The sequence below is a fragment of the Papilio polytes genome, unplaced genomic scaffold (genome assembly GCF_000836215.1).
Source record: "Papilio polytes unplaced genomic scaffold, Ppol_1.0 DF823980.1, whole genome shotgun sequence".
NCBI classification, from domain to species: Eukaryota; Metazoa; Arthropoda; class Insecta; order Lepidoptera; family Papilionidae; genus Papilio; species Papilio polytes.
In genome coordinates this window covers 1369457-1394418 of record NW_013525224.1, presented here as the reverse complement: position 1 = coordinate 1394418, position 24962 = coordinate 1369457, and the positions used below count along the sequence as shown (strand labels likewise).

General features: G+C 35.0%; 1 protein-coding gene across 8 annotated transcripts in view; it reads right to left on the bottom strand.

The window, feature by feature from the left end:
• Positions 1-788: 788 nt before the first annotated feature.
• Positions 789-24962, bottom strand: part of LOC106101573 (formin-like protein 2) — an 82591-nt gene continuing 58417 nt past the window's right edge. For 7 of the 8 annotated variants that reach the window (XM_013280848.1, XM_013280849.1, XM_013280844.1 and 4 more), the window contains 13 exons: positions 17875-18003; positions 6342-6506; positions 6012-6230; positions 5724-5864; positions 5234-5462; positions 4932-5159; positions 4373-4512; positions 3814-3963; positions 3297-3431; positions 3117-3191; positions 2347-2685; positions 1709-1848; positions 789-975 (listed from right to left, as the gene is read on the bottom strand). In XM_013280848.1, coding sequence (XP_013136302.1) covers positions 810-975; positions 1709-1848; positions 2347-2685; positions 3117-3191; positions 3297-3431; positions 3814-3963; positions 4373-4512; positions 4932-5159; positions 5234-5462; positions 5724-5864; positions 6012-6230; positions 6342-6506; positions 17875-18003 — 2256 coding nt within the window. In that variant the 3' untranslated portion in view covers positions 789-809. The remainder of the gene's footprint in view (positions 976-1708; positions 1849-2346; positions 2686-3116; positions 3192-3296; positions 3432-3813; positions 3964-4372; positions 4513-4931; positions 5160-5233; positions 5463-5723; positions 5865-6011; positions 6231-6341; positions 6507-17874; positions 18004-24962) is intronic. The other variant, XM_013280847.1, reaches the window with a different exon arrangement.

The window sequence follows — 24962 nt, the reverse complement described above, 5'->3', positions numbered from 1 at the left end:
CCTCCGTCGGATAAAGGTAGGCAACGCATCTGAAATTGCGGATGTCTATGGGCAGCGGTCGCTTCGCTATTCTGGGGGATTCAAGTGGCCGCTTGATAGTTTGTCATCTTATGGTATAAAAAAAAAGTTAGCATAGACGTTTGTTAGGGTTTAAAGCTTAAACGGCCGAAAGGATTTCGATGAAATTTGTTGTAGATGTAGGGGATGGTCTGGAAGAACACATAGTACACTCAATTTTGTTTTTTTTTAATAGCACGCGTACGAAGTCGCGGGCGAAAGCTAGTATGTAATAAACATTGTTTTAAAGAAATCTACAAAGGGTTTTTTTTTTAATTCAATTCAAGTCAAATAACAACCTTTTATATACAAATGATGTAGAACGAAAAGTGAAATAAAAAAACTTTTTTTGTTAAATTTAATTTTTAATCTCTTTGAAGTTGTGTTAAAAGTAATCTTCATTAAGGTTAATTACACCCTCAATAGAGTCTCGCAGACTCAAAATATTTGACAATTTACGATAGAAGATTCAATGTAGAGCATCGGTGGCTCAGGGGTTTAAGCACTTGACTTATAATCTACAGGTCACGGGTTCAAATCCCACTGCGTACCAATTACTTCCATATGTATAATGTACTTGACTTTCTTACGGTAACGGTTTTTGAACATATTAGCGAAGAAAATCAAAGATATGTGTGAATTCAAGTATGGTTGACTATAATACTCACTGAGAGTTAGACTCCGACTCCTTAGGGACGTATAATGAGCCGATTCACGATATATGCGGTCTTTCGACAACTGGCTATTGCAACTTACTTGGAGATCTCGTATAGGAATCTGTCAGCGCGCGCCATGCTGTCCAGCTCGTCCTGGTGCTCCTCCAGCAGAGCCGCCTCCTCCGCGCTCGGCGTGAACTTCAGCAGCTGCTCCACCATGTCTATCGGCAGCTGCTCGTCTTTGTCCATCTTCAAGATCGCTCTAGAATACAACAGGATGACACGTTAAATCTTACTAATATTATAAATGCGAAAGTTTAGATGGACGGAGGGATGGATGTTTGTTAGAGTTTGTAGCCTAAACTTTTGAAGGGATGTCGATGAAATTTTTCATGGGTGTAGAGGCTGGAAGAATACATAGGCTACTACTTTTGTTTTATTGAATTCCACGCAGACGAAGTCGCGAGCGAAAGCTAGTATGAAATAAAGTTGTTACAACGATTTATGTATAGTTTTTTGTCATTGATGGGGGCGCTTGTTAGGTTTCAGTGCTACTATTAGGCAAAATTCCCAACTTCTTTCGAAATTGTCTCAACTTTAGAACAAAAAACCAACACGCTTTTTCTTTTATGCTTCTCGAAATTACTATAATGGCGATATGAAAGCAGTTTCCTCTCCCTCGATGGTCAAAATATGACGCTTCTAAAATGTCATTGTTAAATAAAAAAAATCCTATTAAATTCAAATAAAAAAAGTCTATTAACTGGTGGCAACTAATACCTCTGTCAAACTTAACACTAATATGTATTATTTCTTTTATTTCTAAGGCGTACTAATTAATATTACTAATACTATTCAACGTCAAGTTTAAACAAAAGTGAACATAAAAATTAGAACCATAAGATATAAATTACAATGAACAATTGGTTATTTCTTCTCCTCCTCTATGAAATAATAAGTCAAAAATACAAGTGTTTCTATAATAGTAGACTTACCGACAAATCTCTTCATCAGTCATCTTGAGCTTGGAGAGTAGTATGGTGCAGTTCTGGGCGCGGCGGCCGTCTATCACTGTGAGGATCTTTGTACGCGGCTTCGCCCCCAGCTGGCGCAGGTCCTCCACTGAACCCTCGTTCTACAATCACAAAAATAAATAAATACACTTATTCCTATACAAATTGGTGAAATTTCTCTTTCTTTTTAACTTTTCTTCTTTTTCTAACAGATTGCCAAGAAATTTCTATTTCTATGGATTTCTAGTTCTATTCATCACTAGCTGTTCCCGTGCGGCTTCATCACTACCAATAACCTTGCTTCCTTGATGTTGGCAGCTTGTAGATTATAGTCCGTTTCCCATGTGAAGGTTTTTTCCAATCAATTTACCACCTAAGTTTAATAGCGTGAAAAAATATACCCTAAATGTCGTAATTGTAGGGATTTTTATTAATGAAAGATTTATCCAAAAATATGTTATGATTGCTGAAATCTTACGTTACAAAATAGTGTGTGTTTACGCTAAATTATTTTAGTATAGAAATATAGACAAGCTATTATTACTGAGCAGCTTGGAGTATACCCTAAGTTACAAGGGACAAGGTCATTAAGGTCGTAGTCAATAAGCGAATGCAGTCACCTGTACGCCGTTCTTCTGGTAAGCGCAGAACATCTTGTCGATGGAGTGCAGATCTATGGCGGTGTAGAGGCGGGTGTCGTCCAGCTCCTGCCAGATGGTGCCGTGCAGCTTGGCGTCCGGCAGCTTGCTCCAGTTGAAGCTCTTCAGCGGGTTGCCGGGCGGCGGCACGTGCTTGCGCTGGCGGGGGGCGGGGGCGGGCGCGGCGGGCAGGTGCGCGGTGGGCGGGGGCGGCGCGGGCGGCGCGGGGGGCGCGGGGGGTGCGCGCACTAGAGGAGGCGGCGGGGGAGGGGGCGCACCCCCCGCGCATGATTCTATCACTGCGCTCTTCAAGTTACTCACCTAGAAATAACAGCATATAACATTTATAGACTAGCTTTCACCCGCGACTCCATACGCTTGGAATTAAAAAAAAACAAAAGATGAACGATAACCCATGTGTTACTCTAGACTTTGTTTTATATCAAAGCCAAATTTCTTTAAAATATGTTTAAACATTGCAGAATTATTTAAAGAATGTAAAAAAATAACAAAATTAGCGTATCCCACGGGTAACTGTTTCTGGTATTAAAAGTAGTTTATTGTTCCTCCAAATTATCCTCTACATTTAGACAAAATTTCATCAAGATCCTTTCAGCAGTTTAGGCTACAAAGTCTAACAAATTTAAAAAAACTTCGCATTAACGATTTTAATAAGAAGTGAGATACATCAAAAACTAGAGCTGCCTATTTTTTACTTTTTATTCGTTAAAGTACTAGAAATGTCTAAATACCTTAGCATCATCAGGTATACTGCCCTCACTGACTAGCTTCTCGAAGCGGGCGCGCTCGGCTCGCTCGTGACTTAACTAGAAGTACCATCAAAATTAAAGTCGTGTTAACTAAATTATTGCATACAAAATTACACTTATTCCTTTCACAACTGATTCCTTCTATCTCCGTCTCTCTCCTACCTGCTGGTCGAGCTGATGCGCTCTCTCTGTCCACTCCATGTGCGCGGCAGTCTCCCTCTCTAGCCGCTCCTTCATCCTCTGCACCACTCCTTCTAACTCCTCCTTCTCCTGCGAGCGCTCGTCCACTTGCTTCTCCTGTTGGTTAGTCATGCGCATGGGGTGGTCAGTTACGTGCGTGTGCGCATGTAAAGGGTTATGAAGGCAGTTTTATGTTGACGCAATGTTATTTGTTTAAGGTTATAAAGTAAATTTTCGTATATTTTATAAATTCTATCTTTGATCCTTTAGTATTTTAGAGGTATAAATTCTGATGTTATTGGGTCAATAATTTTCAAAAGTAAGCTGTCGAAATTATTAAATGTGAATGGAAAAGTGAATTTTTCATCAGTATCACCATATCCAAATAAAAGAAAATCTTAATTATAATTAAATGTATATAAAAGCTTATTTTATATCTTCACCCTGACAGAGTTACTGTCCAACACCATTTAATCTGCGTATATCAAAACAACCTTACCTTCTTTGCTAATTCTGTCGCCAGATCTACGTTTTCTCTTTCTAGGTTCTCCGCTTTCGTTCTAGCAGCGACTAGTTCTTCTTCTTTTGCTAGAAGATGAACAATTTCGCCGACGTTAATTTCCAAAGGAGCCATATCTGGATCGTAAACCTGGAAGTTAAAAAAATATATATTTTAATATCCATTAAATACTTCAATAATTAGAAAGATGTAAGCGTAGAGAGAGAGTTGACATAAACGTAATGATCACATAAACAAGAAAATATTAAGATTATATGTGGATGGCTTCAAAAGTAAAGGAATACCCAAGAAAGTATGGATATTATGTGAAAGAGGACATGCTTAAGAAGAGAGTTAATTCCGATCTGACGGCCGATACATATGTGTGAAAAAGCAAGTAATACGATTCCGTAAGGCCAAGAACATAAAAGACAAAATATGAAAATTACTTAATTTTTATAATATCAGAAAGTAAATAAGTAACAACGCCATCTATTGTATTACGAATGTCTTCTTGAATTTCTGGCAAGGTAACACTGGTTATTTTAGTGATATGTACCTTGTTGTTTTCGGATGCGTCATCTTTAAGGGATCCCTGTTCGCTAGCGGCGCGGCTGCCGGCGGCCGCCTGCTGCAGCACCAGCTGCTGCACCACGCGGTCCAGCAGCAACCAGTGCTGCGAGTGAGGGTTGTACTCCACTGGAAATATAATAAACACTTCTAACAATATCATACCAATAAAATGTTAAAATGTCAATATACTCGTATTTCAGGGTAAAGTAAGCCATTAAGTGTGAAATGGCCATATAGCAATATGGCTGTTTAAATGTGTGGCCGTGTTACCGCATACTCTAGTGGCCTAGAGGTCACTTTGCGTACTTTTGTTACTGAACGGCCATGTGTCCGTCTGCCCGTGGTGATCATATAAACAACTACCTTTATGAGTGTAAAGCCATGTAGTTTTGTGGCCAAATGGCGGTGTGGCTGAGTGGTCATATATCCCTATGATCATGGTCCTCATATCATCAACTGTCTGAGACTGTAAAACCATGTGTAGTGGCCATATGACAATGTGGTCACGTGGCCATGTGGCCATGTGGCCATTGTGCACTACTTACGCGGCAGCAGCAGCAGATGCTGCAGCAGGGAGAGCAGATGTGGGTAGGCAGCGGTGTGGCTGAGCTTGCGGCGCAGTAACTCGAACATGGCGGCCGCGCTCTTTGTGTCTACATGCTGCTTGTCGAAGCGGCGCGCCAGCTCGCGCTCGTCCTCGTTGCGGACCATTTCGAAGAACTCGATATGACGGTCTAAGGTTTCGTTCTCGTATTTACGAAGTTTTTCGATCACTGTAAAGAAAACATAACTTTGATAATGGAACAAAGATTAAAAAAAATCAATATGTACTTTTTCAGATTCTTACCCGGTTGTATCCCTAACATGAGTAGTTCGTATCGCAGATGCAGTCGGAATTCAAGGCTGTCTTCTCCAGGGCCGTAGTTAAGTACGGCGTTGACAAAGGACATGATGGCGGTCTTAAGGCCGAGGTCGTCGCGGTACGCGCCCGAACTTCGGTCCAGCTCATTCACAACGCCTTGGAACCGCGCGCGCTCACCCGCGTACTTCTGATAGTTCACCATCGCTTCTAATACCTGCAATCAAATTCATGTTAAATTACTTTCATAGCTTTCGTTTCAATAAAAAAATCCATTCAAATTTTAATATGGAAAAAAATGCTATTAAATCAAAACAAGCTCTTAATATATTTTATTGCTATTAAATTCTTACAGGTGTTTTGTGATCCTATGGTTGCTATTAAATTATTGCAGGTGCTTGTATTTATCTAACCAACTATGAGAAACACTTCCCGGCTCCCGTGACATAAATTTCATGAAACATTGGTTTGCACTTACCTTCTTATGTCCGCCAGGCACGAGGCAGACGGCACCCAGTATTTCTAGAGCCGCGACCTTTGTCTTCACATTCTCCGTGTCTAAGGACTGAGCGATGAGGTCGATACTCGCTGGGTGGGCAAGCACGTGGGCGCGACCGGTCTGAAATATACGTGATACTTGTACAAGCGGATAGTCGATAGCTAGAAGACCTACTAATTTTCATATCCCTGCCAATACCCAGTGCTGTAAAACTCGTACCATTCACCGTAGCGAAAGAAATGTGCAGTTATTGGAAATTAAACTTACCGAGTTGTTCATAAGAGCCTTTATCCCAGCGATAAGATTATGTCTAATGATTGCTTCGTCTCTGGGTGCTCGTTGTAACGCCTCCAGAAGTGTGGTCAGACCTCCTTGCTTGATGAACCGCAGTACGAAACTATGTGCTCTAGTCCTGAGCGCGGTCTTCAAGCCATCAACTAACGCGCACGCTTCTGCTGGGAGATCGCCTTCCGTAGAAGCGAACGCCTGTAAGAAAATTCCGATTCCATCTTTATGCGCTATTGCTAATTTAAAAAGCAAGGTTCCTTCTACACTTACAGCTGTTTTTGTTTTCTCTATAGGATAAGTGTTACTCACTTCAGCGATCTCTCCTAGTGCTTTAACGTACTCCTCGACTTGTGGCGCGCTGGCCAGCGGCTGTGAGCCGATAGGCGGTCGACGGCTGCAGTATATCTGCCACTTCTTGGCCGCCGGCAGTTCCATCATCGCTGCTTTGTTTACCGCCGTCAGGTCGAGTTCCTCCTGATAAATCAAACAGATTCGTTAACATACAAACACATAAAGATCTCATTTACCTACGGTAGTACTGTTTTCAATTGGCTATTTAAACAATTTTAGGTACAGTTTGATAAGATTCACGAACTTTTTTTCACGAGCTTTGCTTCTAAAATTACTTGTTTACCTTATAGGTAAATTTTATTAGCTTTACAAATTATGTTAATAAAAGGAAACCTCGAAATTCTTCGATACTATGATCATAATCACAGCTTAGAGAATAATTACAGAACCACCGCTATTCTCAGACACAGTTAAAAACATCAATTAAAAAACTTCAACCAGTTTACAAGTGTACTTTAAATCTAGTGCGCCTTAACCCGAATAAGAAGTCCTTGATAGCATTTAACCTAAATTCTCAACTAAATCTATAAAATTGGAATGTAAATTGGGTGGAAATGTCGACTAAATCTGATAAAAAGTCACTTGAAAAATTCCGAGCCATAAAACTGCGTAAATTAACCATTTCATCGAATAAGGAATTGACCGATCACGGTTTTAATACGTGTTACATATGGAAGAGATCGGAAATGGTAAGAAATGCGGACACTAACACAAGGTGACAAGGAATTACTGACATATTAAGATAACATTTATACGATAAATTAACACAACCGAAAAAACTACACAAAGAGATATTGTAACTTAAAACAAGAGCAGAAACACCTTCTATTACTTATTACCATCAGAACTTGTTATTAATAGATATGAATACATTACAAACAAAGAAATATGTTTAGTGTACGCCGACCATTATATGGAAGCATAAGGAAATATTAATAACAGCGTGCGCACACCTGAAACTATCGCACAATCGTATCGCTTTGATTCTTGCTTGGGATGTACACTACTCGATTTTTAGTTGTGCAACTAAGTTGTATTGACTGCAAAACAATCGACAATCGCACAACGGTTGTGCGATAGTTTAGTCAAAGGTGTGCGCCCGCTCTAAAATCAATACTCGAAGCTGTAGAGTATTGAGATGCAGAGAAAGCTTGGACAAGGGCCAACAAACACATCTCTCTAAACAAGTTCACAATACTTTATAGTACTTTCAACTCAAAAGAGAAATTATGTAGTACTAGTTTTCCCCCTAGACTCCGTTCGTGTAAAATAAAAATAAAAAAGTGAGTAGCCTATGTATTCTTCCAGACTATCCTGTACATCTATGCCAAATTTCATCGAAATCCGTTCAGCTGTTTAGTCTACAAACTCTAACAAACATCCATCCATCTAAACTTTCACATTTATAATATTAGTATGAAGTAAGATATGATGGATAAGACACATTCGGAATATAATATTCAATGGCGTCCATTGTATTAAAACGAAAAAAAAACTATGAACTACAAAAACAACTTTTATACTGTAATTCTTGGAGATACTTTTAGTACTAACTTTCTCATTGGAACTTGGCAATGAATGTTGACTCTTCCGCATTATATCGCGCGTTCTTTACTTTGATGCAAGTAGAGAAACATTTCTAAAGATATAATTATTCCAACAAAGTATATTATCAACCTTACAGTCAGTTTTTAATCCTTCGGGTTCATCCATCATCCGTCATCAATCATTTCCTTCTTGATCTTGTTTCACGCAATCCATCCATCTCTTTCTATGCCTCCACAATTCACCAACCAACCTCGCAGTAATTAAGACTTAAGTTCCTAAGTCCAGGAAGAATAGCGATTCACCATTTCAAGAACAGCAAAGCTAATTAGTTACATAATATTTAATTAACATAAAGAGAAATGTTGACAAACGCAACACAAATAATTATCTCCAGAAACCAAATATTAATAAATATTTGCATCTAATAGTGTTCAGCAAATAATTTACAAAACGCATCAAAAACTGAGAATTAAAGAGAAACCGCGAACTAAATGTAAACAAGTCGGTTAAAGGCATATCGTTCCAACTTTTGAATTATTAAATAACTACGTTTTTTACGGTCTTAAAAAAACAAAAAACAAATTAAGATCTCCTCCAAATGTGTTACTTCATAATTTAAAGTCGGTTAACACAAATACATTTTGATGTTAACCGATTACGATAACCCATGGCTGTACAAAATCGATCAGATATAAACACGCTTTACATCACTTTGATGTTAAACGAATGTAACAAATGTAACATGGGCAACCGTTTTCGTAACATTATACAAATACTAAACAGTCAGTAACACTGCGGTTAACCAATATGATTCTTAGATGCGTTTGTAGAACATGAAACTCGTTTTATAGGACTCTGCTACAAAGTGTAACAGACGCCATAATATCAGAGATGTCGGATTTGATTCACAGACCAACGTGATGTTTTCTAGATAATAATTAAATACTTTAGGGCCTGTCCCACCACCGGCTGGTGAAGGCAGGAGATAGATTAAAATGTCGTCACTGTCAGATAAGGCAACAAAATCCGATATTTCCATGACATAATTTACACGTTGGATTGTTATCAGACAAATTAAAATTAGTTGGGAACAGGCCCTTAATCTTGCTGACAGTCTTAACTATCTATATTAGTTTGAATCCTCACTACTGCTACAAACTGCTAAAAACATCAGCGACAAAATTGAGACAAATAGGCAGAAAAAACCACGCCTTTAACCTCATCATTGATAGAGGTGTGAGGCACCAGGATGAATCTCCTAGGTTTAAATGAAGTTCTGTTCGTTTGCAAACATTTACTTCATGATAATACTTTACATTACATAGGTACTAAAAATGCACAGTCGTCTAAGTCTAGAGACGACCTCGTGCGACACATAGCTCAGGGGAATTCGCACGAACTGACCGCATATCTGGCAAGCAGTTGCCGTGTAATTGAAGTAATTATCTCACATTATTCTTGGAATCTGAGAAAAATATAACACATAGAAATATGAATATTACAAAGACCATGAATTGGATAAGACCTGAAAGACCTTGAAGTGACGTTTTTGCATTATCCAATTTTGCCTTACACACTTCCCAAAACATTGTTTTTTCTCCATAGTCAGCAACGCATACCTACATTGATTTTAGACCGAAGGAAAGCGCCAAGAGTTTATAAAAAATGTGTTTTGTTTCACAAGGAATCGAGCCTATAATACAGCGGTTCACGACCATTGTACGCAATTACATTTAACAAGGTAATTCCAAACGAGACGATCGTAAGCAATAAATACAAAGATTAGCGCCGAGCTTCAATTTGCATTAAACATTTTATAGGCTTTGAAACTGAGAACCATGCATCAGTCTGCTTTCTACGGTGCGTTTCCTCGGCACTGAGGTGTAGGCTATCATTAGTGCTTTCGCCAGCATCTGTGCCTAGAAACCTTGAGAGATTATTACCATCAAATATCTATGCGGTTGTAAAAGACGAGCTTGACTAGTTCTGCGGTGAACGTCACAAACATTAAGCCGCCTACAAGAAGTTTCCTGAGTGTATATTAAACGCAAAGTTTATTTATTTTAAAGATTTCTTTATTTTAAATAATTTAATCTAATCCACACTGGATCAGACAGTTTGACTAAGACCTAGTGACCCTGAACTTTGGGCTAGCTTGAGTTCATCTATGAGGCAATTGACGATGGGCGTAGCAATGTGTCGAAAATTTATACAAGAAAAATAAATCACCGTAAGCCAGTCTATGGAATTATCAATCTTATCGTATAGTTTATAGACCGCCTAACCTCTTAAGTCAGCTCCTATGAGTCTCAGAAGCAAGGCTAGATGGCTACTAGAACACAAAGCGGCTGTATTTACTCTGTTGCGAAAAAAGACAGGATATTAAACTGCAAGGCCTTTATTTCAATTTAATATCGTAAAGATATTACAAAAGATTGTTTTCAGTAATACATGTTTAGTTTTCATAGGGTTCAAAATCTAAATTATGAAATCAAGAAAACGTTACCAATTAGAAAAGGAACTTCTCTAAAGTCATGTAAGTATGTGGTATAATAACAACTTTACACGTTGTCTATAATTATCGTAACATTGCGACAAACGGATAAACATTTTTTTTCTTTTCCCATGACAAACCAGATCGTATAAGAATACTTGAAATAGCGACAAATCAAGGAAAAGCGTCATTACAGTAAAGATACGATTTCTATCCTTTTACTTACAGCAAAACACAAACATAGAACTGAATTAATTAACAAAAGACATAGGTTTTGAAAAGCAGAGCAAACTTAGGCTATAAGGTGAAGTAACAAATGAGTTTCAACTATTAAAAAAAGAACTATATTTAATTCATACTTCTATGCTTCTAACAATGTTAATAAATCATTCAACCGGCATAGTTCACAAGAATGCCAGAAACAGAATCCGGTTGCAATCGTGACTCGGCCATAACCTTTATCAACCTGTCGTACAAGCTGTACAGCTTTAGCAAATTGTCCCTGATTACTGCGAGGTCTCATTTGTTAACAATAATTCGATAGCATCTTACATCACCTCATATATCTACCACAGATTGGAATAAACTAACAATGGTATCTTATCCGATTGTCGTAGACAGCTAAGTATGTTTGTACTGATAGAAGTTTCGATGACGCATCATACACTATGGATTCAGCAAAGAACGCTGTTCAACAGTAAGTTTGTCATCATCTTCCCCTTTTTCCTTCTCCCGTAAGATCGGCGCGTCGGTTTTATCCTCCAAGTAAGTCTATTCTCTCAGTCATCACTTCCTTCTCGATCATGACCTTTCACGCAATCCACCCATCTCATTCTAGGTATCTCTCTACCAGTACCACACTCATAACTGACTAAAGTTTATATCTATACAAACATTTTTACTATTGTATCAATTGAAGTGAACGATGTATCGATTTGGTGAACGAAAACTTGGATAAAAAGTTCCGAAAAGAAGATAATTTATTGATTGATAATCTTGATTAATCAATGCGCACTTCCAACTTGCTACATTTCTAAGAACGCACGAAGGTCTTGATCTATTTGAATTTCAATAGCGATCTGCTTGTGCCATGTGGTTCGTATGCATCCAATCACAATGAATCAACTACTCAACCTTGTTAAAGTCACGATCCTCTCACTAGTGCTGATACATTTTTAACATAACTACGATATAAACTCACCGGAACATTTGATTAGGACATTGGACTCACGATATCATGGAGTCTCAAATTTTTTCAACAAGCCTTAGTCGTAGTCTCTCTTCCACTTAATACTTATAACAAGAATAAGAACAATTTAATGTCAAAAGTCATCGGTAAATTCAAGTCTTTCAAACTTGACCTTCCCCGTGCGAGGTGCGCGTGTGCAAGCAATGTGTTTGTAGATAGGAAATATTTGTGCGCGTGAGAAAACATTTACAACCGATGTCTTCCCTTACTTTATTTAACGATTTGTATATGTATAAAACGATAAACACTTTTGTTTTATACAATTTTATGAGGAAGATGTGTTATTTCTTGTAAAATATCTGTCCATTAAATCATACTAATCATACTAATATTATAAATGTGAAAGTTAAGAGGGATGGATGTTTGTTAGAGTTTGAAACCTATACGGCTGAACGGATTTCGATGAAATTTGGTATAGGTGTAGAGGATAGCCTGGTAGAACACATAGACTTACTTTCGTTGTTTAATTCCACGTGGACGGAGTCGGGAGGAGAGGCAATATCTAAAAACTACGTAAAAGATACTTCTAAAGATTAGTAACTTACAAATTAAATGCAGATAGCTTCTACATATGTTTTTAACATATCATTCTCAACACTCTACACTGTCATACGTATAATTGACTAATGGATAAGCTTAAGCAGAACATTAACGTAGTTTCTTACTAAATCTACACTAAGGGACGCCCATATCATCAATGACAGTCCACGCTTTTGGTATTTAATTTAATTTGATTATAGCCATAATAAACATATTAAAATCTAACCGTAAAGTAAACCTTAACCACATTATGTTGAAACAATCGATTCTTACTAATAACTAAAGGTGGGTTTCTGAAGTTTCAATTTATATTATTATCACATAGTAATTCATCAGTTTTATTTGACCTTTGTTTCAACAAAATAAAAAGTTACGTGTTTCGGAAACGCATTTCACGATTTTATCGAACCAAAAACACTAACGAATAGTTAAACGTAATTGAGAAACTGGCCATAAGTCCGTTGCTAATTCCAAACAGGTCTAACAATAGCGAGGGGCAATATCTATTGGCAGTTCAAAGATGAGAGAAATCATTAATAACCCAGCACGTTCTATACTGAGGCCAATCTTTATTAGTCAAGTGAAAGCGTCTATGGGTAATTTACCCTACTTATATCCCTGACATGGGTAACATAAGGTACATTCCATTCTAGCTTTATTACTTTCCTATAACTTTGTCACTGTTATTTTCTATTAGAAAAACATTCACACTAAAGTATATTAAAATCCGTAAATATTCAATGAGACAGATTGATAATAATCTATACTATTATAATAAAGCGTAAACACACACTTCTTTGTTGCCTAAGATGTCAGCAATTACAACATATTTTTGAAAATTCTCTTTTTAATGAAAACATAATAAGAAGCCCTACACTTACGTCACGTTTTAGGCTATATATTTTTACGCCAATAAACTTAGGGGGTAAATATTTTGGATAAAAGCCCTAATGTGGGAAAGAGACTATAAGTTGCTGCCAACATCAAGAACACGAGATTGCCAAGATTTGTCATGTCATGTCAGTGTGACATTATCTATTGATAATTTGACAAATGTAAAAAATAAAATAAAATATTCATAATTTCATGCGGAAGAAGCCGCCTAGGAACAGCTAGTATAATATACAAAACAATTTAATCACAGCTTTTTACTGTTAAGCAAAAATTAAGCCCAAAAACTCACCATAAATACTTAAGTATACGTACATCTCTCTCTTTCTCTTTTAACCAAAAACTACGTTTGTTCTTTTTGATAGAGTAATTTCCAGTCGTTCCGTCTCTTCTGTCATGCACTTAACCTTCTGTAGCGACGTCAACTTTCTCCTATATCTATCGAACGTGTTATTCTTGGACTTCTACCTTTTCCCTTATTTTTTTTAAATTCGTGTATCAGATAAGTATTAAAAATGTTCAAAATTTATTATTAACTCGAACATTTTCTTTATTTATTTATTTTCATTTTACAATGTTTTCACATCAAGGTTATTTTATCACATAATAGCTAAATAAAGTTAGTAAACAATGTAATCGAAAGCCCATTTTACTATCTTTTGTGTGACGTCAATGAAACCGATAACAGTGGCGCCATCTACATTAGTACTGTTTCATCTGACCTGTCTAGAAACCTTGACACTAGCCTTAAAAATCTATTAGTAACACAAAAGTCCAACTTGGATAATGGTTATGTTGAAATTCGACCTTTAGTTAAAAAAAAAAAGTTTAAGCGCCATGTTGTTACTGCTCCGCAGTACCAGAATACTATGTTAACTATTTTGATGTATTCTGTATTCATAAAAGTTATTTAGTCTGTGCTGTAAATCAATACCATTTATTTTTATTTAAAGTAACAATATACACTTTGTAATTATGATCAAATGTAAGAATTCTACTTGTTATGTTAATAATCGGACAGTAAACAGATATCAGAAATTAGGGTGTTGTATTGGCTCGGCTACACGACGGCCATATTGGTAGTGGCGGACGAGGATCGTTGAGACATGTGAAATCGGTATTATTGGTAAGACTATTCTGCACAAATTCGACAAAAAGCTAAGAGCTAAAAAAGACTGTATTTTATCGAAGCATAACATAGTTGTGGCTTCTATAATAAGTAAATTATAAAAATTATGAAGTTTTTTAAAACACCCTATAGTGTAAGTACAATTATTGCTTTTAAATACAGTTAAACACAACAATCACATTATTCAGAACAAATATTAAATAATTTTGAACGTCAATATTGCACTAACATTCTTTCACTCCATTTCTATTTGTAAGAGGTTCAAGTGGCACTTGAACGTCAGAGAATATCTTAATTGAGAAACAGCATATAAAAAGTAATGTATGTCAGACACATATTACATAAACGTTTGTAAAGTGACACATGTGAGATTTACATTACCAATGATTAAACATCCATTAAGTTATTTACCATAACAATGTAAAAATATTTGATCGAAAAAACAAATAAAAACTCCAATGATCAAATAAAATGTAAATTTAAAAGCCTAAAAACAGTCCTTACATCATAATTCGCATCATTAGCCGAGGCCGGCTATCACGCGAGCCGTCAAATACCCGTCACCTTATGAGGAGAAAGTTGCATTATGCAACATCCGTGCCGTCCAAACTAAATTAACATCATAATCTTTCAAATTCAATCTATCAACACCCGCCTTTGATGTACGAGATTCATTCACACTCGATTCTAAACTCTATTCCTACACTGTAAGATTTATAATACCTAAGGAGGTTTATAACAAATTCGACTACTGTTTAAAACCGGTAGAACTTTACTGGACCGCAATCTTGATAATTTTTTCTCATACAGATCGTGAGGTTGAGATTTACAGATCGAATCATAACAATAAACTTTTTATATTATTCTATTGTTCTTTAAAAACAACTATAGTTATTTTTTTATTACATCCAAATTTCAATGGACTGTAGTAATTTATTTCTGAAGAATATTAAATTCGCGAACTCTTTAGTAAACAAAAAAAGATTCTCACGAAACTTTATTACACGGTTAAGTTTAAATAAAAAAAAACTACCGTAAAGAGTTAAAATACATGTGTTACGTACACATCGTGGTATAAACAATATCGATATCAAAGAACATCACTATTTCCAATGCACGTTACTAGTGACGTATCTAGCGTTATCGATATAAACTTTAAAACGCCGCCCTCGACACCGGCTAATGAAATGCGACCGCAGATTTCTCGTCATATCAATTTCCGCATTTCAATGTAACGCATGCAAACAGAAGTGAGTGTCAACGACCTATAATGATTAATTTATAATCAATCTATTACTATCTATTAGGGTTGGCAATATTTTAAACAATAAACTTTAAATAAAACAAGAAAATACTAATGTAGGACAAATATACGATGATACATTTGGAATTTTATTCTTAAAAAGCATTGTAATTTCAATGTTTACCAAAAGCGTAATTTTAATGTCTTTTTACTGACTTACTTGATTAAAGTAATTAAAAATAGTACAACGTTAACAAAACTATATAACAAACTTTCATGGTTATTTAAGAAAGGTATAAAAACTGAATAAATGAATAAAAAAACAATTTTCTCAAACAAGCTACACCAGTTTATACGATCGAGTTTTCACTCTCGATATAATTTGTTTCGGCACATTGACACTCACAGACTTGTTTACAATTTTAAACCATTCAACATGCTAATACCCTTGAATATTTTAACTAATAAATACAATATACCAAACTATCTTTATCCTAAAGCAGGGGTTGCGAACCTTTATGCAAAGTGCAATTTTTTAAAAGAAATGTATAATGCTGTCTTAGAAGTGCAATAAAATCATTTTGATTGATTTTTAACGTCAATGCCATGCATGGTAATGAAATCGCGTTAGATTTTTATATAATTTCTACATCATATCATACTTTTTCCTAGTGTTTTTATGCCATGTGTCGTGTGTCATTTATGACATGCCAGTGGTAAGTAAGTAAAGTATCATCACCCGCTCACTGTACACCATTGAGGGGCAGTAAAGTCTCCCTAAGTTAGCAATGCACCATTTTTTAGTATTTAATAAAAAGACAGAACTCCACCGACCAGTTCTGAGGTATTTGTATCGCAACCTTTGTATTGCTCTCAAACATTCTATTGTGTCATTCAAATTAACACAAAACAAATATCATCACAGTTTAAAACCGTAACTAAATTTAATTGACATTTCATCAACACCACAAACGTTTTTTTTAACTTTGCTTGAGAAACAAATCTCCAACGTGTTAACAACTATAATTCTATCAGTATGCAAATTATTTTAGTATATAGCACTCTCATCAAGGTAACTTTAATATCGATTGTTGACTGCATTAAGCAACTCTGATACTGTATCGCATCGATTATAAAGCTTCGTTCACACAAGTAAATGAAGTTATAACATATATATTCAAGACATAATACACTCTTAGACTACACTGAGGTTTGAATAGATTATTAAAGTTTGAAAAAATTATTAAAAAATTACATTATTGCGAAGACAAAATTCATTCTAGTGACATATGGAAACGAACAATACTAGCATATTAACATGTAAACTTTTGCTAAAACAATACTCCGTAATAATTAATATGTTCCAGATTTATCACCATTGTGAGTTATTTAAAAACCTTTATTATCTAGGTTTTAGGACGCGGTTATTCCAGATTTCTATAATCTGTTAAAATGAGGGTAGTTAATATACAAAAGACAATGGAATCTAAAGTTAATGGTATATTACAGGCAGACCCTTTTACCACAAAAATATCAACATTAAAAAATCCTTATACGTTTAGGTGAAGGTTTTTTTTTATTATTAATGACCAAGTTTCAGATAAAGTAGATTTCGTTGTAGTTATCAATCACACAACTTGTCAAGGTAAACTTATAATGTTACTTCAAGTTACACATAACTATAGTTTTAAGGCAAAAAAATCAACAAAATAATTGTACCAAAAAATTGCAAAGATTCTCTAATTCGGCGGATACCCACTTCTATTGTATTGGGTCTAATTAAACAAGTGAACAGTGAGAAAATTGTGTGAAAGAGTTTAGAAACTTGGCAGTTACGCAACAACAACAAACAACAAGTTACACTGCCGTTTGAAATCATAAAGAGTTGTAATTGCTACATTTAAATTTTAACTAAGACTTAGTGACGTCACTAAGACGTGTATATAAACAAATACTAACTCAAATTCTTCCATCGGTCGAGTAATTTCTATTTGTTGCTATTTTATGAATATTTTAGACTTATTAACATTTTTGTTCCAAGAGAAAATTTCGTTGCAATTCAAAAACCTTTGAAATTAGATTGAACTGGCTATCACCCGCGACGTCGTCTTGGTGGAAGTAATAAAAAACTGTCAGTACCCTATGTGTTCTTCTAGACCGTTCAGCAGTTTAGGCATCTAAACTTTCGCATTTATAATATCAGTAAGAAGTAAGATGGAGACATAATCAAGCAGCAAGTTATTTTCGGCTTGTCGAAATAGCTTCCAAAGTACCTTATCAACCAAATCTTTGTGTGGATGATAAATTTCGATTGACTCTTAAAGTTCTTATAGCAACTTTTCAACTGAAAATCAAAGACACCTAGTTCTATATACTGGTGTACGGATAATTACTTACCACTAGCTCAGCAAACTTGGCGTCGAGCTCGTCCTGCGGTGGCATAGGATGGGTAGGCGTGACGGCATGTAACGCCAGCGCACCCTCACCTCCCACCACGCAGTACGTGATCTCTGGTGGCTCATCATTCTGCAAACACATACAATTACCTTTAATACAGAGCTACAGATACTATTATTTTAAAATTCTACTATTTTAATATTCAAGTCATAGTATCCTGGTAAGAACAGAATTGTTAAAATCATCCTTGATCGATCCATAACTTCTCCAACAAATGAAATGCTTTTTAATTAACCGATTTCAAAAAGCTCAGAAAGAACCTCTTGCTTCTCAATTACTTCATGCGTTTTTTTTATTTTTGTTAACTCTTATCAGTTTCATTGCAAAATAATTCTTCATGAAATTTACTTCATCATTAAAGTCTTATAGTCTATCTAAATAATTAAATTAAATCTCGAAAATATCTTAAGTATTCGAAGTTTAAAAAGGTATGTTTGTAATTTTGGAATAAGCAAATCTACATACAATGGCAATATTTTGTTACACGTTGTGAAAATGTACAAAAAGCAATCACAATTGAGTTTTGAGAACGCGACAAAAAACTTCACATGAATCATGTGGAAGCATATCAAGGATTTAATGTCTTCTTAAAGACATAAATCAGTGTCCATGATAATTTCGCAGACATTTTGATTCTTGTGTGACCATTTATAATCTTATTTAAGGAATTATTAAATTCAACCATATAACTACTACACTTGTAAAAATGTTTTCCAAAAATGAAATAAAAAACCAAAAACTCAATTGAATATTCACAATAATTTTCTTTCACATCAAACTATTATTAGATTTTTCATTTTTCACAAAAGTAAATCAGTAACAATAGCCAAATAATATATCGCTGGAATCTATTTATCACGCAGGAGGCCGAAACTAAGATGGCAAGATGAGGTCGAACGAAATCTTTAAAATGTCGGCATTAATATCCTATTTTATTATAATAATAATATTATTATTATTATATTATAATTATTATATTATAATAATAATATTATGTAATCCTTAAGGGCTGGAAACAAAATGCCCAAGATAGACCGATATGGAGGAATTTACTGGAACAGGCCCAGGCACACCCGCGGCAGTAGTGCCTTTGATAATGATGATGATGATGATGATGATGATGATGATGATGATGAAAATTTAAAGATTGACGAAGTTCATTCACTACATAATACGGTCATTGACAAACATCTATTGCATATTTCCTATAATGACTACTACTAAAATAAACAATAACATTTATAAGACAAACAGCGGAATGATTATTATGAAAGTGAGATAATAAAAAGAAAACATAATCAATGCATAATCAACTTCATAATTCTTATGATTTCACACGAGGACAGAACAGTGATCCAGTGTAATAGGCGTGACTAGTACTGCTATAGATCAAAACATTACTATTCTTTTTCGAAGTGTGTGTAAACAATAGCAGTACTGCACTGTCATACTGTACTGTTACTATTCTGCACCAGTGTAAACTTAACATTAATTCTGAAAGCATGTACGGACAGACACAACTGTTTAGGCGACGTGCCTATTCATAATCAGTTGTTAGTACTAGACCTGTCTAGGTAAACTTGTTTAGATATACATTAAAATAGAACCAACATAAACATCATACTAATATTATAAATGCGAAAGTTAAGATGAAAGGATGGCTGTTTGTTAGAGTTTGTAGCCTAAACGCCAGAACGGACTTCAATGAATTTTGGTATAGCTGTAGAACATAGTCAGGAAAAATACATAGGCTATCAATTTTGTTTTTTTTTAATTCCACGCGGACGAAGTCACGGGCGAAAACTAGTTATATTAATAAACAGACAACTAATACGGTTAGAAAATAGTAAAGAATCAGTAGAAAGAATAAAACCAACAGATAAAATAATACACGTAACCCATTGCTATGATTCATGGAGTATCCTAAATAGGTAGTCAATTAAAAATCGATTGTTTCAGAAACCGGATGTACTTTCTTTTTACGCATAATATAGTTGTAGCACATGTTAACACATTGTTGTCATCATTATTCATAAAGTCTGAACAAGAAGTTTTTGCCCGAAACGAAACTACAGCTTCATCGAAAAGATTTACGAGTCAGTTAAATTTTCTTTTATTCCTGACTTTTGCACTGATTTCTGTACATTCTTAACTAAATTGTCTTTGATATAGGAACTTCCTTAAAAAGTAACAACAAATACGTTTACTTATTAATGAAAACGAAGATTATTCATTTATTTTTACTAAAGCATATGAAAGATTTTACAACAATCGTCTAGCATCAATTATTTCGATACATGTTGAGTCACCGAGGTTAATGTAACAAGAGACGCATTGGATTTATTTCATACAAATGTAACAGACGTCTCGCAAACTTATTAAATGGACACAGGGTTGTTGACCATACAGCAAATTCCCAAAGCATAAAAATTGCTTTGATTAAACGTAAACCTTCTCCATAGCGAAATTATTAAGAGAATAAAAGTCACATAATAAATATATGGTACCACATAAGATCTAAGCAAAATAAATTCGATTGTACGTGGGGAATAAACAAAGGACCAGGATGCGTACCTTGAGGAACACCTTTAACAAATCTATTAAATACAACTAATCCTACACAAAATGTACATAATCTCTAGAAACCATCAATGCAACTATTGAAATTCTAGGAAACAAAACAATTCTAGAAGTAAAATGTAACCTTGTAGAGCAATATGGACACTAGCCTTAGCATTGATTGCAGAGAAAACATCGCCGCGACGAATGATATCCTTGGAGGTAATTAAACAAGCATTATCTACACACGATGAATGTACAAACACAATAATGAGTTCATTAACGGCCATAATATTTGAACAGAGAACAATGGAATATTTAATTGTGTGTTCGGTATGAATGGTTGTTATAAAACAACGGAACCTTTCGTTTCTATATTGTTGGAACGCGGCTGTTATAAATGCATCAAAAACACCCTTATGGTATTCTCTTATTATAATTGTGATATGACTCTTCGACATCTATGAAAATAACAGCCCTTTAAAACTATACTTTTGCTAAATGTACCTTTTCATAGTTCTAGATTCACCAGTAATCGTATTTATGATTTAACCGTCGGTTTCTATTACCGTAATCTATACTATTATAAAAAAGCGTAAACACACACTTCATTGTTGCCTAAGATGTCAGCAATTACAGCATATTTTTGAATAACTCTTTTATTTCAATAAAAAAACCCTACACTTACGTCACGCTTTAGGCTATATATTTTCACGCCGTTAAACTTAATGGGTAAATATTTTGGATAAAGACCCTCATGTGGGAAAGAGATCATAAGTTGCTGCCAACATCAAGGAAGCAAGGTTGTCATCATGACATGTCACTTTGACATTTGTAATTGATAATTTGACAAATGTAAATAATAAATTAAAATTTTCGTAATATCTTGCGGATGAAGTCGCACGGGAACAGCTAGTACTTAATAAAACCAAATCCAACAACCATCCTGATTTTCAGATAAGTTACCTTAAATCAAGGAGAAAAGGCACATATGGAGGATATTTCCCTTCCTATGCGACGCCTTGTCCACTAAATCCTCTTACGCTTTAAACATTTTTTAAATATTGCTTGTAAAAAAAGTTGTAGGAAGAGAAAGAGGACTAAAACTAGATAAGGCAGAAGTACTTTCACTTCACGGTGGTTTTCTGTTATAAATTTATTACTATCTATATTTTCATATATTTGTATATCTACCTATCTTTTAACATGAAACTCTATCGTGTTAATCTACATCGGAAAGAAATTCGAAGTACGGACATGCTTTCTTTACAATTAACCAAAAAAACAAGTTACCAACGCATTCCCTTAAAGAGAGTAAAAGGCAATGACAAGTCAACAACACAGTCATTCATTTCACCAAATTACAAATAATATGTAAAAAGTGTATCAAAATGATAAGTCTTACTAAAATTAAAAATTCAAAAGTATACATTTACCTTTATTACCTAATAACTTCAAAACAATTACACAGATCTACATAAAATTTGAAACGGTTATAGTTTACACGCTATAACTCACACACGATAACTAAAATAAGTTTTGTTTTTTTTTTAATTCCATGCAATAGTAAACAGCCAGTATACAATATTCATCAGAAACGTGTGTAGTAGCAACCCTAAAGATCGTCTTAGTATTTTCGTCGATGACTTCACCGGGAGGACATCCCGAATGCAGTTGTTTTATTATTGCTCTCAAGTCGCATTTAAAAGCTACATTTAGAAAGCATTAGAAGGGAAATCGGAAGTTTTATTAGATAAAAAAAAGTTCCCTTCTTTTATACACCTGGTTAGAAATAGACGTTTATAGCATTGTAGTCAAAGTGATCAATAAAAATAAAAATAAAAAAACAGTGAAAACAATAATAATCTTATTATGCCTGAAAACGTCATAACAAAGAAAAGAACTAAGAGGTAATTAGCTTAACAAATATGAATTAAACATGAAGCACAGGCAAAGACCTAAGTTCAGAAGAAAAGGGAAATTACAAAGTCAATTATAAGAAAAATTACGTTATTCAATTAAGAAATTAAAATTTAAAGAAATTAACAGACCGACTGCTCTATGAAACTCAATATTAACTTACTTGTGGTTTAGGTTTGTGCGATTTGATTTTAATCGAAAATATACTATACTTCTTCATAGTATGTGTTCTTAATGGACTCATAGTCGTTGCGTAAGTACGCGTTAACGTGTTTGTGTGAAACATTTTCCTATATCAAGCAACACCAAAATCTTCACTCACTTGTCTCACTACACTTTTCTTACACTTCAAACACGTGTGACACACGGCCAGTTATATTCGCGAACTAATTACAGCACCGTTAGTTACTAAAGAGTTTAATTAATTGACCCGAGGAAGAACGTCAAGCGATGCGTCTCAAACAAGCAGCCGAGCAACGTCTGACTAACTCGGAGTCCCCTCTCTTATGACCATTGTCTGTTTCTAATTAGATTAATAATTAAACGTTCGTTAATTGATATATCGATTTATGAATAGCTTTGGAATTCATTGTTTACAACGGAGGCGGGCTGTACGATAACATTCTTTTGTTTATGACAGTTATGCACGTTGGAAGAACCCTGACGATTAGTAGATAATTAACGAAGTGAACAGTGCCAAGTAAGTGCAGTTGCACTCTAGTTTACACATTTTGAAATAGTGATGTGTCTATCGTTAATTACTCTGTGCTGGTACAGAAAAGTATACTAAAGCGATACTTCAAGAAATAGTGTAGTTTAAATGGCGATAGTTTTTGCCATTAATAAGAGACAGAAAAAGGGACTTCACAGGCGGTGGACATTTTCCTTCTATCATTTTTTACACGTAATTTATTAGGATATTTTTGATATAAGAATATATATCAAAAATATCACTTTCATAGTTGTTATCTTGAAAAACTAAATTAAAATGTTCATCGTAATTTTAATGCAATAATCACTAGTGATACCTCCGACCTTTCCCTAAATGCCAGATATATTTTTAAAACTGACCAAAACATGAACGACTTTGAGAACCTCAAAACTATTCAATCAAGGTCAACGATACTATTGTAGTCCACACAATAAAAGATCTAGACATAACTCTAAATCACACCGATTAAGATTTTTCTTTTGCTTATTCTATGTTACTTTATATTCATACTAGCTTTCCCCCGCCACTCCGTTCGTGTGGAATTAGAAAAAAAAACAAAAGTGAATAGCCTATGTATCTTCCAGACTATCCTCTACATCTATACCAAATTTCATCGAAATCCGTTCAGCCGTTTAGGCTACAAACTGTAACAAACATCCATCCATATAAACTTTCGCATTTATAATATTAGTATGAAGTATGAAGTATGACTAGTATGATTAAGTTCAAAGTAATAAAGCTAACATAATAAACCTAAAACAATTCACAACTTCACACACAAATTGGTGGCTTATACAGCAAAGCCCTTTTTTGCCCTTAATTACATGTCATATTTGCCAAAAAAACATTTACACACACTCTACACTAAAACGTCTGTCTGAAGCGTCTGTCACACATAAAAGTTTAATTCAACAAGCACTCATATAACACAAAATGTACCGAGGCACGTGCCAACCCTTATGGTAAATTCACACGCGGGTTGTAGCGTGACAAACAGCACTGCTTATTATATGACCGCATACTGTTAATACAAACAATAGTAATACTGATCTGTACTACTGCTCTGGCTGCCCTCGTGTGAAACTACCTTATTTTGTTTTGTACCGAGTACAATTGAGATTCGATTTGAGGTCCCATTGTTGATGCAACTCGTTTGCCCCCTCGCTCGAGTCTAGACAAACACATTGGACAACGTGGGGGAGGTTCAACCCTCACTCATCTCGAGCTGTGTTAAAAATTGCTATTTAAAAGATATGAAGCAATTTTTTTTTCGGTATTACTTTGATAATAATAATAATAATAATAATAAAGTCATTTAATAGATAGAATAGATAGAATTTTGACGGTTTTTGTCAATGTGATTGCTGTGGATATCATTTTACAATATCTGTATCTTAATATATCTATCGCAAATAATACTAATATTACAAATGCGAAAGTTTGTATGGATGGATGTTTGAATGGATGGGTGAATGTTACTACGTATCTCCAAAATGGCTTAAGGAATATCGAAAGAAATTTGTCACAGACGTAGAATGAAGTCTAAAATCTAAATATCTTACATGAGTGGTACTTTAATCAAATATCGATAATCGACTCTGTGAAATTGACAATATAAGTGGAGACAGATGAGCCGTGTGTCACGCATGTAGTGGCGTTTTAACTACTTAATCTTAGGAATTAAAATTCTTGCGTTAGAATTACTATCCGTTAGGTGAGTACTAAGAAATAATGGATAAAATAACTATTAAGAGCGGGCGCACATCTTTGAGTAAACCAAAACTGTTGTGTGATTGTCAATTGTTTCGCAGCCAATTCAACTGTTTAGTTGCACAAT